The 15,857-nt window shown below is 37.8% G+C and overlaps 1 protein-coding gene and 1 long non-coding RNA gene across 5 annotated transcripts in view; one reads left to right on the plus strand and one right to left on the minus strand.

Annotated features, from left to right (window-relative positions):
• abca2 (ATP-binding cassette, sub-family A (ABC1), member 2) overlaps nt 1–15,857 on the minus strand; it is a 61,100-nt gene that overhangs the window by 23,416 nt on the left and 21,827 nt on the right. For 2 of the 4 annotated variants that reach the window (XM_079608500.1, XM_079608499.1), the window contains exons 2-9: nt 10,168–10,261; nt 5,624–5,735; nt 4,960–5,123; nt 3,865–3,986; nt 3,285–3,395; nt 1,507–1,683; nt 1,135–1,356; nt 54–406 (exon numbers count right to left, since the gene is read on the minus strand). In XM_079608500.1, the coding sequence (XP_079464626.1) occupies nt 54–406; nt 1,135–1,356; nt 1,507–1,683; nt 3,285–3,395; nt 3,865–3,986; nt 4,960–5,123; nt 5,624–5,735; nt 10,168–10,261 (1,355 nt within the window). Of the gene's footprint in view, nt 1–53; nt 407–1,134; nt 1,357–1,506; nt 1,684–3,284; nt 3,396–3,864; nt 3,987–4,959; nt 5,124–5,623; nt 5,982–10,167; nt 10,262–15,857 lie in introns of those variants that run through there. The other 2 variants (XM_079608498.1, XM_079608497.1) reach the window with 2 other exon arrangements.
• LOC306996219 lies at nt 7,110–10,050 on the plus strand. The gene is made up of 3 exons (XR_013797031.1): nt 7,110–7,174; nt 8,388–8,441; nt 10,021–10,050. It is a non-coding gene; the product is annotated as an uncharacterized lncRNA (long non-coding RNA).

Consider the following 15,857-nt stretch of genomic DNA (forward strand, 5'->3'; position numbering starts at 1 on the left):
TTCACATTTCACATTCAGAAAGGTAACACACCCCACAACACCCATATACACACCTGTTATTCCCACACAGAATGGGCTGAAGACCTGCCCACAGCTGAACAAAGGCAGAAAACTGTGATCTAGGGTTTTCAGCCTCAGCCTCGTTTCCTGCGGCTCCCTCTCCTTCCTCCGCAGGGCTCTCTGTTGTGTTGGGACCCCATGTTGTTGTGTTGGAGCTCCATGAGGTGGTGTTGGCTATAGGAGGAGGCTGGTGGCCTGCACAGGCCCCTTTAGGAAGCAGTCTGGCCAGACCGGACAGCAGATCCACATCCCTTAGCAGCCGTTCCACATCAGCAAGGTTCTTCAGCAGAGCCCCGAGGTGGGACTGATCCAAGAGTCCAGTCATGTTAGACTGCTCCAGACGCAACTGAGGATGGAGGACAGGAGGGAGTGACATGTGGAGAAAGGACAGAGGAGAAAGCAATAGGCACTTTTGGCTCTGTAGACTCTCCCTTTTTATACTGTCGATTGTTTATTTAAATTGTTTATGTCCAACAGTGGTTAGCTTCTGTATATGTGTGAAGGTTTTTATTATTCTTTTCTCTGAAATTTCCCACCACAGTGTCATTTCCATCATATCTCAAATTCTATATTGTGTTTAACAGCACTCTGTGAAGGAAATCACAGTAGTGGAAATTACATATAATCAATTTGAATAAAATAACAGATTCCTGTGTCTTTCTAAGGCTAATTTCACAGTTAACATTTGCATATCCTAAAATACACTATTTAAAATAAAATAAAAGATATACACCATTGCATTATTTAACAGCTTAATTGGAAATAACAAAATAAGTGCTCATAAGTGACATCAATTAGTTTAAATCCATTTTTTTAAATCAGACAATGTCTGATATTTTATCTCAAACATTACATCACTGACACTCTTGTCTACCTGCTAAAACAAATACACTAACTTTAGAAATAAACTTACATTTTTGAAACATGTATATAAAGAATGTTCAAACAAATGGTTAATATGTTTTGATGTATAATGTATAGGTTAATTTTAATAACAATCAACCTCTGGGATATAAAAGTGACACAAATACCAAATAGTGTCTGGTAAAGAAAATGTGTTGTTTTTGTAGGTACCTGATCAAAGACTCTCTGTGTATCAATCTGATCCCTCAATTCCTCACTCATTTTCCCAAAGAGCTCCGCCCTCTGCCCCGCCCCTCCACCACAAACAGTCGTTATATAGGCCTGTAAAACTGCCTGTTGCTTCTCCGGGACCAATAGGATTTTGCTTATTTCGCTGTTCCCTCCTTCCCCACAAGTGAGTGTTTCAAGCACTGCACCAGTCAAGAGAATTCCCTGAAAAAGCATGGAAAAATGTAAGAAATCCAGCAGTTTTGTGAGGTGTTGTCATTAAACAGAAGAGTATAATTTCTGAGGAAAGGAATTGCACAAAAAAATGATTTGACATTTAAAAGCTTCAGGTTTAAAGTGGAGCGGCAGACCGACCTCCATCTCACGCAGTGCTTGAGGATCAAATTTCTGGCCTCCTCCACCCCCAGCGATCCCCAACGCTTGGGACAGGACTTTAAGCAGAGCTTGACGGTGAGCTGCTTTAGTGGGGTCTCTCAATGCCTTCTGAATCAGACCCCCCTCCAGACTTCGCCAGCCTCCAAGTAATTGCTTCTGGGTTTGAAAGAAAGACTGAAACATTATAATTGTATAACGGCAAGGTTATAAGCAATTGCGTGCCCTAATTGGAAAGACCTTCACAGCAAATGACTACTATATTATACTATTACTATAACTATACTATTTACAGTATTTATAGCAGGGGCGTTTTATCCCTGTTTTGAGTTGGCAATGTTTACTCAAAACAAATTGGCATGAGAAAGTAAATTAACAGTATAGAAAAATAAATGTAAATGATTTTATTTAAAATGCTTAGACTTGACGAGACTTTTGTGTCTTTATTGCGCAACGATCATTTCAGTTTGCTCAGCAGCAGGAAATGAAAGTGGAACATATAGGTTTATGAAAATATGAGCACAGCCACACAAAAAATCCCCAGATATAGGGAAGGTAGTCTGCCACACTCCACTGATGCATAGTAAGATGCCACCTAACCGTCTAACTGAATCCAAACCAAAGCATCAGTTTTAATATTACTTAACGTTATTAAACTAATTTTTAGGGCTGTCAAAATTAATGCAGTAACCAGTATGATTAGGTTTAACATTTTCCATAAATAACGCATGATAACCATTTTAATATGCTAGATAAACCACACAACCTCTCCCAAAAAATCCTCAACCTAAAGATAAGATAACAAATCTAATGTCAGCAAACAGAGCAAATGATTTCCAGGCAGAGAGCGTTGCTGAAATAAAAAAATGGTGCTGCCAATGGAGCCTGACTCTTTTTTTGCTGTTTACAATGTCTAGGGCTGGGACAGAGACAGGTGATTTCTCAGGACAGTGATATCTGTCAAGTAGTAGGTAAATTATGTGTGTGGTATTCAGAAAAGTTGCTTACAGCAGCTCAACAAGTATGAAATATGAATGAGAAAGGCGCTGCAGAAGCACTGGCACTACATTAAGTAGTCATGTGTGGGACAAATATTATATTATTGAATTATTGTTTTGGTTCCTTGCCACTGTCGCCTTTTTCCACCTTTGTTGCCATTGGCTTGCTTAGTTGGGAATATTACATTTAACATGAAACATCACTGAACTTACTTAACCTGGACTGTGACGCTATTTTCTTCTGGAAACAAACTTTTTTGCATTATTTTCTTGTTATCTCTGTAAAGCTGCTTTGAAACAATCTGTATTGTAAAAAGCGCTATATAAATAAAAAATGTGTGACTATAGCAGACTTAAATTACTGTAAGTTTAGTCTTTGCATTTTAATGGAGTTACACAATTTAAAATAACTTTTATATATAATATATATATATATATATTTCATATGATGGCAAAGCTTAATTTTCAGCATCATTCCTCCAGTCTTCAGTGTTACAGTGTTACATGCTAATTTGGTGCTGGAGAAACATTTCTTATTATTATCAATGTTGAAAACAATTGTGCTGGTTAATATTTTTGTGGAAACCATGATACTTTCCCCCATGATTCTTTGTTGAATAGAAAGCTCAAAATCGATTTAATGCATCCTTGCTATTGCTATTAATTTATTTAAAAAAAAAACTTAATGACCTTAACTTTTGAACGGCAGTGTATGTATACATGCACAATAAAATGTGTGTGTGTGTTTCATTCATTCTATACCTCCAGCTGTACAAGCTTCTCTCCAGGACTGTGGGGTTCATGCTGTACTTCATCCTTTTCTCCTGCCTTTGATCCCACTTTAGGATACGTCCCAAAGATGAGATTATACACCTGAAGCACGCGCACATGCGCACACACACACACACACACACACACACACACACACACACACACACACACAAGTACAGATTTAGAAACTCCTATCTCATACATATACTTTAAATAGCCAGAGAAGAAAAGAAACGAAACTCCATGAGGAAAATTAACATTTCATTCGGAAACTCACAAGAGCCTATCTCAACACTTTTACTTTGACTACAGCACATTAACCCATTAAAGCGTGCAACGCTGGAGCTCCTCTGCCCTAAAGCATTAGATTCTATCACACAACCTCTTTCTCTGTTGTCATGGAGTAGAATTGGTAATGGTGCTGCAAACCCGAGCTGAGACTCCGAAGAGGATGAAAGAGGAAGACGCCTCAGAGGAGCATGGCGCCGAGTCATGATTTGGATTTCAAAAGCACTGCTGTCTGAGCTACAGTAGGTTGGAGGAGAAAAGAAGTTGAGGTGAGAAGACCGACCTCTTTCAGATTGATGGGGGAAGAGAGCAGGAGGCTGGCGGTGTCGTTTGGCAGGGAAAGGTTTCTGATCAGGAACTGCTGGAACGTGGACTGGTTCCTGAGGACACTTCCTACAGTGAAACCTGAAGCGGAGACATGCACACACATTTTTCATCAAAGCAGTTTGCATTTCCCTATGTGTACACTACCGTTCAAAACACTGGGGGACAGTAATATTTTGTTGTTGTTGTTGAAAGAAATTAATACTTTTATTCAGCAAGGATGCATTATAGTTAAGACTTACATTGCTACAAAAAATGCTGTTGTAAAAAATTCTGTTAATTGTAAACAATCAGAAAATAGTATATCACGGTTTGAACAAAAATGTTAATGAGCAACTGAATCTTCTGTAATTCCGGAAATTACAAAAGATTTCTGAATGACTGGAGTAATGGCTGTAGAAAATTCAGCTTTGCCATAACAGGAATAAATTACATTTTAAAAACACATTAAAACTATAAACAGTTATTTTAAATTGTAATAATATTTCACAACATTACAGTTTTTAATAAAGTTGATCAAATAAATGCAGCCTTAAAATAAAAATGTATATAAACATGTAAATATTTTTTAAATATATACATGCATGTGTGTGTATTTATAAATACATAATTATTTTACACAGTACAAACACATATATGATGTAAACAAAAACTTTTATTCTGCAAACGATTAATTGCAATTAATCGTTATGCATCCCTATTCTGACCCCAAACTTTTGAATAGTAGTGTAGGTGATTGATTCTTAGTTATACTTTATGTGATTCTTAGTTTATACTTTATGTTTTTCAAGTACAGTACAAAGAGGTCAGTGTGACTTTTAGATGTAATAAAAGAGATTTGCATGGTTTTATTTCAGTTAGCCTAATAGCTGGTTTGATTTGCATTGAGAGATGATCTTATGGAAAGTACCCCATGCCAATCTCTAGGTATGGGGGAGGGTATGTGATGATGTGGGGCTATTTTAATTCCAAAGGATGTTACATGTGTGGTTGGTGTATGCAAGTATGTATGTATGTATGTAAGCATGTACTGTCTGCATGTACATTTTCTGACCATGGCTGGTGTTGTAGTGGCTCTCTAGAGGGCCTTGTGCTGAGCTCAGACTTTCAAGGTGCTGTTGCAGTGACTCCAGCTCCTCTCCCAAACTGGGCCTGTCTGACGTAAACAAGTGATTCTGCTCCACAACTTCACCGATCCTTTCCAACAACTGAGTCACACTGAGAAATATGAGAGAAAAAAAGAGGGTGAAACTTCAAATGAGAACAGCAAAATAAAAAGAAGACTGGGGCAAATCATTAAACAGGAGATAACCCACCTAAAAAAAAGCTGAGTATATATATATATATATATATATATATATATATATATATATATATATATATATATATATATATATATATATATATGTATACATACATACACACACTGTGTTAGTTAAATTAGCACACTCGCATTCAACATACAAGAAATTAAGTCAGTTATGTGGAGGCTGTGATCCACTACAAATCATCACAAGATCATTTCACATCCAAGCACTAAGATAAGATCCATTACACAATCTAACAGCTCATCTGATCACTACTACAGGTGGTGGTGGTGATGGTGACTGCCATTCACACCATATAATGAGAACAGAATCCATTAGAGCCCATCTTAGTCATCGGGAGAGAGATAACAACAACAAAAAACATCGGAAACAGAGCGTAGGTGGACTCACGTGGAGTTTTTATACTGCAGGAAGCCAAACTCATCCCGCTGACCATCCGGACACAGAGACTGCATGATGGGAATGATGCCCGCCGAGGTGAGAGGGGCCGCGCTGTAGAAGGCTGGACAGAACCGGGGGAAAACAGACCAACAGGGTGGAGGGACGGAGAGGATGGAGGTGAAAGAAGAGTGAAATACAGCATTGCAATGAGGTTTAAATGGGTTTGACGAAGGTGCAGTTGTGTTCAGATGTAGAATTGGAGAGGAACAGTGTATGGATGGAGATAAATATTTATGTGAGTGAGTGAATGAGAGGGACCGTGGGATGTGGGATAACAGAACAAACAATGATGATGACATTTTCCAAGGTCCACAGATCAAAGATTTTGGGAGAGATTAAAAGACAGGGAGAGAAAAAGAAGCGGCCGTCACATATCAGAGAGCAAACACGGGGTCAGAGAGGGTTTCAGATGTCAGATCGCTTTGATAAACTCCAAGTGGCCTCCAAATTATTTCATTTATTACAGGTTGACTGGACAAGCTGTCACTGAAACAGATCTTTTTTTTTTTAGCTCTTCTACACCTACATGCTGCCAGTCATGTCTTATAGAACACAGGAACGAACAGCAGTGTTTAGATGACTCACTTCCTGACAACAACCTGCTCCAGAACACACTTGATATGGAGTCAAATTTTAGGGATGGGTAAATGATTATATTTGTTTCTCTAAGGCCACAAACACTGCAGGAGTCACAACCATTGACCAGGACTCATTGCTGCCTTCAAGTCCTCCTGAGAAATTCCTAATTCAGAAAGTATGATTCCGCATGCGAGTGCCTGTATGCATTTTATTCCAACCAGACTCAATTTTATATTTTATAAAAGAGGTAGGAAGCTTTCAGCACTAGACCAACAAAATAAAGAGAAAAATATGCACATTTGGTGTTTTATGCATTTATCATCCTAATGCTGAGTAGACCAAACGTATTGGTCATGCAATCGTGTCACCTAAATGAGAAGTATTTTCAAGCAAGCTAGAGTACCTTTCAAAAGTTTGGGGCTCGTAAGTTTTTCATGTTTCTATAAGGAAGTCTCTTATGTTCACCAAGGCTAAATTTATTTAATAAAAAAAATACAGTTTATAATTTAAAATAACTGTAACGGCAACGTGAATTTGGATAACGTTTTTTTCTTTCCTTCATTTTTTTTCGATCTAGTTTGTCCAATGATCACAAAGCCTGTAACATTTGTTCAATAGGACACAATTCACTTGCTGAAATTTAGGCTACTACTACCTTTCAGATGGCAATTCTCTGATAAAAACAATCCCTTACTACGACTTTGCCCTGCATTGAACTGCTAATGACTAAATTAGGCCTATAACTGCTGAGATTATTTAATGAAGCCTGAATTAATGAATGGCTCGGAGAAATGTGATCCTCCATTAGAGCATCAGTCAATTCAGATTCAGCTTTCGCCTCCATTCACTTTGGCAGCCTTGCCTGAAATGCAAACATGAGGCAGCTGGCACTGACGAAGGGACCTAGAAGGTTACTTAATGGTAAGTGCTGACTCTTTTTCTTCCCTTAAGTGTTTTATCAATGCGGCGTGTGGCCTGTAGAGTTGGTATCCTCGTCCAACGTCGCCTGCTCTGCCGCAAGACCCCACGGCGCTTTCACCCAGAAGCAGCAGCGTTAGCTAAACAATGCTCGGCATCAGCGCCTGTCGACATTGCAAAAAAATGTCCCTTGATTGACGTTAACACTGAGGCGTGTTATATTTCTGCTGTTCCAGTGACAGGTTGTCTGCTCACAAGAGGTAGCTATGTTTATTGCCTCGGCTTCCTAACTCTTATATCTGACATCTGCTCCCCGCTCCGCAAACACAGCTGAGGATTAAAAGAGCAAAGATCAGTCCGGGGAAATAACCTGATGGCTCAGTAAGTAGATGAATTCAGCCTGTGTGTGTGTGTGTGTGTGTGTGTGTGTGTGTGTGTGTGTGTATGTGTGTGTGTGTGTGTGTGAGAGAGAGAGTGTCTGACAATTAAAATCACAGCTCATTGATTGAGGAAGGCACAGATGTGTCATCATCAGGACAAGATGTTTGAGTAACGTGCTGTTGTAAAACAGATCCTTTATTCACAGTGGATTGTGGATTATGTTAGTGTTTAGAGACATTTGGGGGCCCAACACCTAAACCTCTTACCCCAGGCGTGACGCAACAAAATGGCAAGCGATAAAAAAAACTATGCAAATCCTAGTTCCTGTTCCACAGAAAAACTTATATATAAAAGTATATAAAAAAAAGTAACTAACAGTTGTGCTGCTATAGATATGTTTGTGGAACCTGTTTTTTTTTTTTTTTCAGGATTCCTTGATAAATAGAATGTTCAAAAGAATGGCATTTATTACAAATATATAATATATCAATTTGATCAATTGAATGCGTCCTTGCTGAGTTCAATTTTTTTTAAAGAATTTTAAATGGTTATTTAATAAAATATGTAATGTTTAATAATAAACAAAATAAATAAAAAGGGGCATGTCTGACATTTTTATATTGCCATTATGTAATGCATTACAAGTTAAGATACTTTACTACATTTATGACAAGAAATGGAGGACTTATGCCAATATTGTCCAAAACCCCACTTTGAAACATGGGCAAGCCTTAAATAAATTGATTGTGGCTGTTTGTATGACAAATCTCTCATAATAAAGCATAAAACAGATGACGTCTGGATTTGATGCATCACACAGCTTTTACACTTTCAGTGTGAACGCACACATTTGCTGGAATCTTGATGCATCCCGCCTGGTTATGTCACAGTGAGTGTTATTCATTTTCTTATGTTGTGTGTGTTGACATTTGGGAAAGCTCCAGTGTGCACATACTGCTGGAGTTATTTGGGCCCTTTTACCATTAGATTGATGCATGAAACAGTTGACATAACAAATACACAATAACAGCACAATAAACACATTAGAGTCCACGGAAAAGCACACACTCACAATTAGAGAACACAGTGAAATGATCCCACAAACCCAAAAGAGTTAAGAATTTAGCCACACACACAACACACACACGAAAAATAAAACTTTTTGACTTACACACTGGTCCAGCATGCAGTGAACATGCACATGAGAAAGAAAGAATGAAAGACAAGTGAGAGAGAGAGAGAGAGAGAGAGAGAGAGAGAGAGAGAGAGAGAGAGAGAGAGAGAGAGAGAGAGAGAGAGAGAGAGAGAGAGAGAGAGAGAGAGAGAGAGAGACAGTATTGAGAGACAGAGTATTGAGGACAGAACAGAAAGAAGCAAAAATAAAACAAAACATAGTGTGATTTCAGCATTGAAAATAACAGACATTGTGATGACATACAAATGAGGGTGTCCTGTAAAAGAAAAATGCATGGCTAAAGCTCTGTCTAACAGCCAATCAATCTTTGCCATCAATGACAGATTGGCAAAGTTGTATGATGCAACCACATAGAAAAATAGATAACCATCATCATATACCACAAACAACACTTAAAAGGATAGTTTGCCCATAAACAAAAAATAATGAACTCACCTTCATGTCATTCCAAACCTGTATGAATTTCTTTTCTTCAGTGGAACACAAATGGAGATGGCAGAATGTTTACTCTTTTCCACATAATGTTAGTTCAACAACTATTGCTGAATTGTCGGCAATCTGAATGCACGTGAATGAGTTTTAGAAGCTATGGCAGAGAGCAAAATTTTAAGCAAATAATTAATATTTGTGTGTTTCATGAACAAATCTATTGTAGTGCAGAAGTTGTATGGACTACTTTGTTGAAGCTTAACAGCTTCTTTCACTTTCTTTGTATAGAAAACAACAGACAGAACGTTCTGCAAAGTATTTCCTTTTGTGTTCCACAGAAAGAAGCATACAGGTTTGAAACATCATCAGAGTGAGTAAATAATGACATCATTTAATTTTGAGTGACATTCATCATTTTGAGTGAACTGTCCCCTTATTTACCGATAAAGGCTAAAGGACCCAGTCTAACTAATTCAGACACACTTACAGAGCATTATTACAGTGGATATGTGAACATCGTAAGAACCCTAAAGTTGATGTAATTTATTTATTTTTGTTTATATTTTCTTAGGTTAGTTAGAACTCCTCCCTAAATTATTTAGTGGGTTGTTTTGTTTGTTATTTTATGCCTTGCTCTCCCCTGAGCCATTGATCCCCAGTAACCTATGTTATGTTTTTTGGGGGTCTTTTTTTGGGGGAGGGAAATAAAATCCTTTCTTTGATATATCATCTGGTGTAATCTTCACTCTGGGAGAGAGGATTGAAGTGTGTGTTTGCCTTCTTCCTTTTTATTTATTTATTATTTTATTTTACATTTTTTCCTACCTCCCCTCCCGACCCCTAGACAGGTAGTGGAACGTAACACCCAGGTAACAAAAGAAGTGACCACTGGAAGGCAAGAATGAGCTGGGTTGGGGTAAGAGCCACCTTACTTCCTTACGTTACCCCCTACTCCTGTGCTTCTCTCTCTCTGTGCTGTCATGAAACTTACCTTCTTTCACAGGAATGGCCGGCTTCTTCTGCCGCAAGCCCAGGAGTATGAAGAAAAGCACCAGAGGGATGAAAATCTCAAATGCAAGAACCCACTGCAGAGATAAACAAAGAGAAACAGGTTATGAAAGCCACATGGACTGCAGTGACAGGAGGTTATGAACATTTATATTGCATGATTGGTTGCAATCTCTTTGGTTGAACATCTGAAGTGTTACACAGTTCAACTAGGGGCCGTCAATAAAGAAGGCCTGCTAAATTTCGGGGGCCAGTGTGAGAGAGTTTCAGGCCAGTTGATGGAAAAATGACTTGCCCTTTCTGGGCACTTTTGCATGTACACTGAAATCTGTACATTAATTGAGTTTGAACAATCATTTATTGTGCTTTGGTTTTCTGTTGCATTCTACAGTTGTTGCAAATAGATGAAGTGTTGTTAAAAAAATGGCTAAAATGACCTCTTGAAAGCATCAGTAAGAATATGCTAAAAACTACAAACTAATCAGTAATAAATTGCGCCATATTCCATTGTTCAATGAATTTAGTTACATTTTATCTGAATAGTTTCCATATTAACAAAAAAAATTCTTGTAAAGAAAAAAAAATATATAAAAATGCAAAAAGTAAATTAATAATAAAAAAGCAAATTAATTTAAAAAAAGTACTGTAATATTCAAAAGTTTAAGATGAAAAACGTAAAAAATTTTTTTTAGCAATTTCCACCAAAATATTAAGCACTAATTCTAATATCAGCATATTAGAATGCTTTCTGGAAGATCGTGTGACATTGAAGACTGAAGTAAACTCAGCCATCAGAGGAATAAATTAATTATACAAGCAGTAAAAATCTCATTGTTAAGCCTTGCCAACTGATTGAGTCCAGTGTCAGGGATTGATCCGGTAAATACAGACGGGTGGCCTGGCCAATTGAAGAGTTTGCTTGACATGCAATATTTGTTAGTAGGTTGGCTAACACACCTGCTACAGCTTCCAAACAGCCCGTTCCAACGATTATTAAAAGAGGTGGAGGATAAATGAAAGATATTGCGCACACACACACACACACACTCCACAGCAGGTGGTGGGAAGGAGATGTCAAACGCTTTCAGGCACATTGTTTAAAGTGTGCGTGTGCAAAATACATCAGAAAAGCTGCATCTCTTAACATTTCCCCCTGCATTATTTCCTCTCTCTCTCCTACTCTCTCTCTCTCTCTCTCTGCAGGAGTCTCATTTTTGGACAAATCTGAACTGAAGTTCGTGAGAAATAAGCTGTTGGTTAAAGTGTAGACTGATTAGAAACTCACATGTTTATAGCTGAACTGAGATCAGCCTGTTATTATTACTCCCTCTACAAATGTGTGAGGTGCCGTCTGTGCTTGACTAAGAGAGGCTGATCTCAGATCAGTGTCTAAGGGCATCCTGTCCCCGACCACAATGTGCCTTTCACTGCAGCACAGCATCACCACACCAACACTCAGTCCACATCCTGTCTTCTTGACAAGTGACAAGAGAAGGTGAAGAGGTGTTTCTCTCGCTGTTAGACGTTCTCCCCATGCATCTCTGCCATTTCTGAAGGTCACAACAAACAAGAAGCTCCTTTTACATGCATCTCTCACAATAAACAAAGCCGCATCTGACATGACACACAAAGCTTCGCTTACGAGACCCTCGGAGCTGAGCACCGGGGGTGTGCACACCAGCCAAAGAGAGCTTGTTTTCTTTTTGTTAGAAAGTCCTGTGGCTCATAGAAGAGGCAAAGACAAACATTTGAGTTGAATCTCAACTCACAATGAGTTTTAAACTGTATGTTGGAGCTTGTTTTTTCTACTATTTATGGAGATATTGTATCTGTTTATGAGCACTTCTCACAAGCATTACACAGAATCAGCCTGTAATTTAACACATGCACACTTTTAGCTAGCTTTCTAAATGAGGACATACAATAAACGTCTATTGTTATTGGTCTAATTTTATTGAATCTTATTATATAGCAGTTAGATCCAATTCTCTAATTGAATAAGCGAGCATTAGTGCTGATATTCAGTGTCCAGTATGATATTTAGAACATGTATGTGTGTAGGTATGTATGTCTGTGTGTGTGTGTGTGTGTGCGTGTGTGTATAAATATGCCCACCCACACACACAGTGCATCAGTGCAATAACACTTCTAGTTAAAAATACACACCCAGACAGCATTATGCACTAGAATAGTCTAGTCAGTGTCTTTCAGCTGTCCACTCTTTATACTTTATCAGCTAAAACACACTTTCCATTCACCCAATGATTGAATTACATCTTTGTGCCGCTGCCCACCGAGCACAGCATCCATCACCAAACGACAGGCAAATAACGCAAGCTAAAACACTTATCCTCCAATAACAATGCATGCTGAGAGATATGAGGTTTTCTGTCAAGTAAATTTGAGATAATGGAATTGCTTTTACTGTGCGAGAACTGAAGAACGTCTCGTATACCTCCATATACACCTATGAAAAATCTATCTTCTCTTTTCTCTGCCTGTCTCTCCCCAGACATCTCATACGAGCGGAGCTCGCATAATCAGATGAAACTCACATGCACAAAACATCATTTAGCATTCATAATTACATTCTAACCAACAAACGCAAACAGGGCCCACAGTTGCCTGGGATCGAGACGCTGAGCGCTGTTTGTGTTTGTGTGAGCGGTGTTTTTGAAACGGGTATGTTTTGTAATTATCATCTTGTGCGTGATCAGAAAGTCTGTGCGTTTCAGTGATTTTACAACAAGTAAGGGGGTCTTTATTGCTTAAAATGGAGGCAACAGCACCACTGTCCAAAAAACTGTTGTTATCAATAATTATTGGAATAATTAGTGATTATAGTACAAATTAAACATTGTAGCAACATTTATAGCCATTTTATGGGTCATCCAATTAGAATTAGACTCTGAACCATCCCCGTTTTTATATCTGTACCTGATTAAGTGCAAGACGTGGGTGTTAGGCATCAAACTACTGTATTTAAAGGTGCTTCACAAGACAAATGTGACTGTTAGAAGCCCAATACAAATCAGAACTGAACTAAAATGAGTAAGATTAATTGTGTTGAATGTGCTTCATCTAAAAGGTGTAATGCAGTTACTTGTTCCTCGACTCTACCCTCGTGCTCTAGGCAGCCAGGGTTTGAGGAATGGATCTGTGGTCATTCACACTGGATTGATTACCCATCTCCCCCTCTGTTAATACGCAACAGCTCCAGGCCATAGACATTTCTCCCGAGACTCACTGGGACATTGCTGTATTTCCATTCCAGGTTATACAGAAACAATTCCACCCAGGAAGCAAAAAAAGACAAGGGATCTCGATACAACATGCAATGGTTTGTTTTTCATTTGAATAACCTAACTAGATGATCCATGCACAGATATAATATTTCAGGCACTGAGCGCAGATCATTAAAGTTTATCTGAAAACGAAACCCCTTTCAGTCAGTCTCCAAAAAAAGAAAAAAAGCTGAAACAGTAGGTTTGCTCAACCTCAATACAACAGCACATTCAGAAGTTATTAATAAAGTACATTATGTGCTAAAAGCTAAAGTTTAAACAGCTTTGACATTTTTAGCAAGTGTATCTTGTATTTTTTAATCAATAATAATGAGATTTGTACCACCAGCTCCTTTGCAAAACTTTTTCTGAAATTAGACACCCGCCAGGGTTACCAAACCTTTTCACCAATGATTTTTCTATTCGTTTGTGATTACTGGACAAGGATTAAAATCATTTTATGTGTGGGATCTAGTGAATTTCCATTTGTACGTCAGCTAGAAATCCTTGGAATTAATGGTTTTAAAAGATTAGGCTTAATATACAAATGTCTCCAATAAATCTGTCCTAAAATGTCCTGAGGTTTGAAGGCTTTTACCCTCAAAAGGGTAGATTGATGTTATTGCTTACATTTAACTATATAAAAGCATCATAAAGAACAATAACTAGCCAATGAAAAATATTTTAGAGCGTACCATAACCAAAAATAATAAAATAAAATACTCGCCAGGGATACATGAGATCAGTACATTGTCAGCTGACCTTAAATTGTTGGCTGATATGAAAGATTTTTATTATTATTTAATAATAGCATACTAATAATAATGATATTGGATATACAGCTTTTTTCATCTCCCCTACTTTTACATTCAGATTAACATCATCTAATGCATTCTTAAAGTTGATATTTTAAAACACTCATTTAATAACACTGTTAAATGTAATAATTAGCTAATCTCAAAATGAATATCCATTTTCACACTGTACATTACAATGTTGCAAAGCCTAAATTCACTAGTAAGATTTAAAATAGTTTTAGTTTAAAATGACTTTAAATATATTTAGAAAAAAAAGTAGTATTTTAAAGTCACAATAAATTCAAAATTCTTGTTTTTTATGGAATATTGCAGTATTATTATAAATGTAAAATAAATAAATGTTTTTCTACATTTATCTGTGCACATAATTTTTTTTTTTTTTTCATTTTAATTCATCCAACCATCCAATCAATTCCCTATATGGACAAAATCAAGTCCCACCCTACATTTTTCTGGTTGAAGAAGCCGTTTCACTCAGATGTAACAATATGGAAGAAAAGACTATCACAACTTTGGCCTCATGGCGTCTTTAAGATAGCAATTTATCGGTATGGCCCAGAATTGTAATATTGGTGCATTCCTAATATTAATGTTATCCATGATAGACGGTGAAAGAGAAAAAAAAAAGAAGAGTGAGGCACTGAGTGGTTTCTCTCAAGGTCGATCCTCCTGACCCTGTGATCCCGCTCACCGCTCACACAGCAGTGCTTAAGGTATCACTCTGAAAAGACTCTGTTCTTCATCTACTATGACGTTACGCTCTATTCAGAGATCCTGTTTCTGTTACTCACAAAGGCAAGACTGTGCTTCCCCTGTCTTTATTGAGCTAGAAGAGTGTTTGCTCAGCCATTTCGGGGAAAATTTGTGACACCTCATTTTGACAGAGCCGCTTTGAATTGATTACTCTAACAAGGGTATAAATCCTACAGATATATTTGCTCAGAAAAGATATATATGTATGAAAACAAACCCATATATGAATACTGCATATATGTGAAAATGCACTGACCCTATCTAGAGGCCAGTTACACAGATGGCAGCATTACAGAAAACTGCCCGGCTAATTTAAAGGTTAATTAACCTCCGTGTTCTTCCAGTTGCTAATTCATCTCAGTGTAATGACTGAGAGAGTCATTACAGATGAGCCCATTAACTATAAAAAGCTCCCGAAAGCATGGAGTCAGAAAAGAGGTGGAATCAGACAAGACATTTACATGCATGTGTTTAAAATTGTATGTAATCTTCTCTCTGTGGGATCATTGTGCATGTGAATTAAATAGAGTGGGAGTCAAAATGAGTGAAAGAGAGAGGTAGAGATTAAGAGAGAGAAAGTGTAAGAGCGAGAGAGAGGAGGAAGGGTCAAGCACAGGTCAGTGGTGGGTGGTATCTTTTATATTTGTTGACTAGCTTTACGACATGCTTCCAGTATTTCAACACGACCACAAAGCAAGATAGCACACGTAACGCAAACAACTGATAAACGAATATGCAAATAATGCAATATGTATTTCCTGAACAACTTTTTTTTGTAGGGATCTGCAAGCAGTTTCTATGCAGGTAAACCTAATAAT

The sequence above is a fragment of the Phoxinus phoxinus genome (genome assembly GCF_949152265.1).
Source record: "Phoxinus phoxinus genome assembly, chromosome: 3".
NCBI lineage: Eukaryota > Metazoa > Chordata > Actinopteri > Cypriniformes > Leuciscidae > Phoxinus > Phoxinus phoxinus.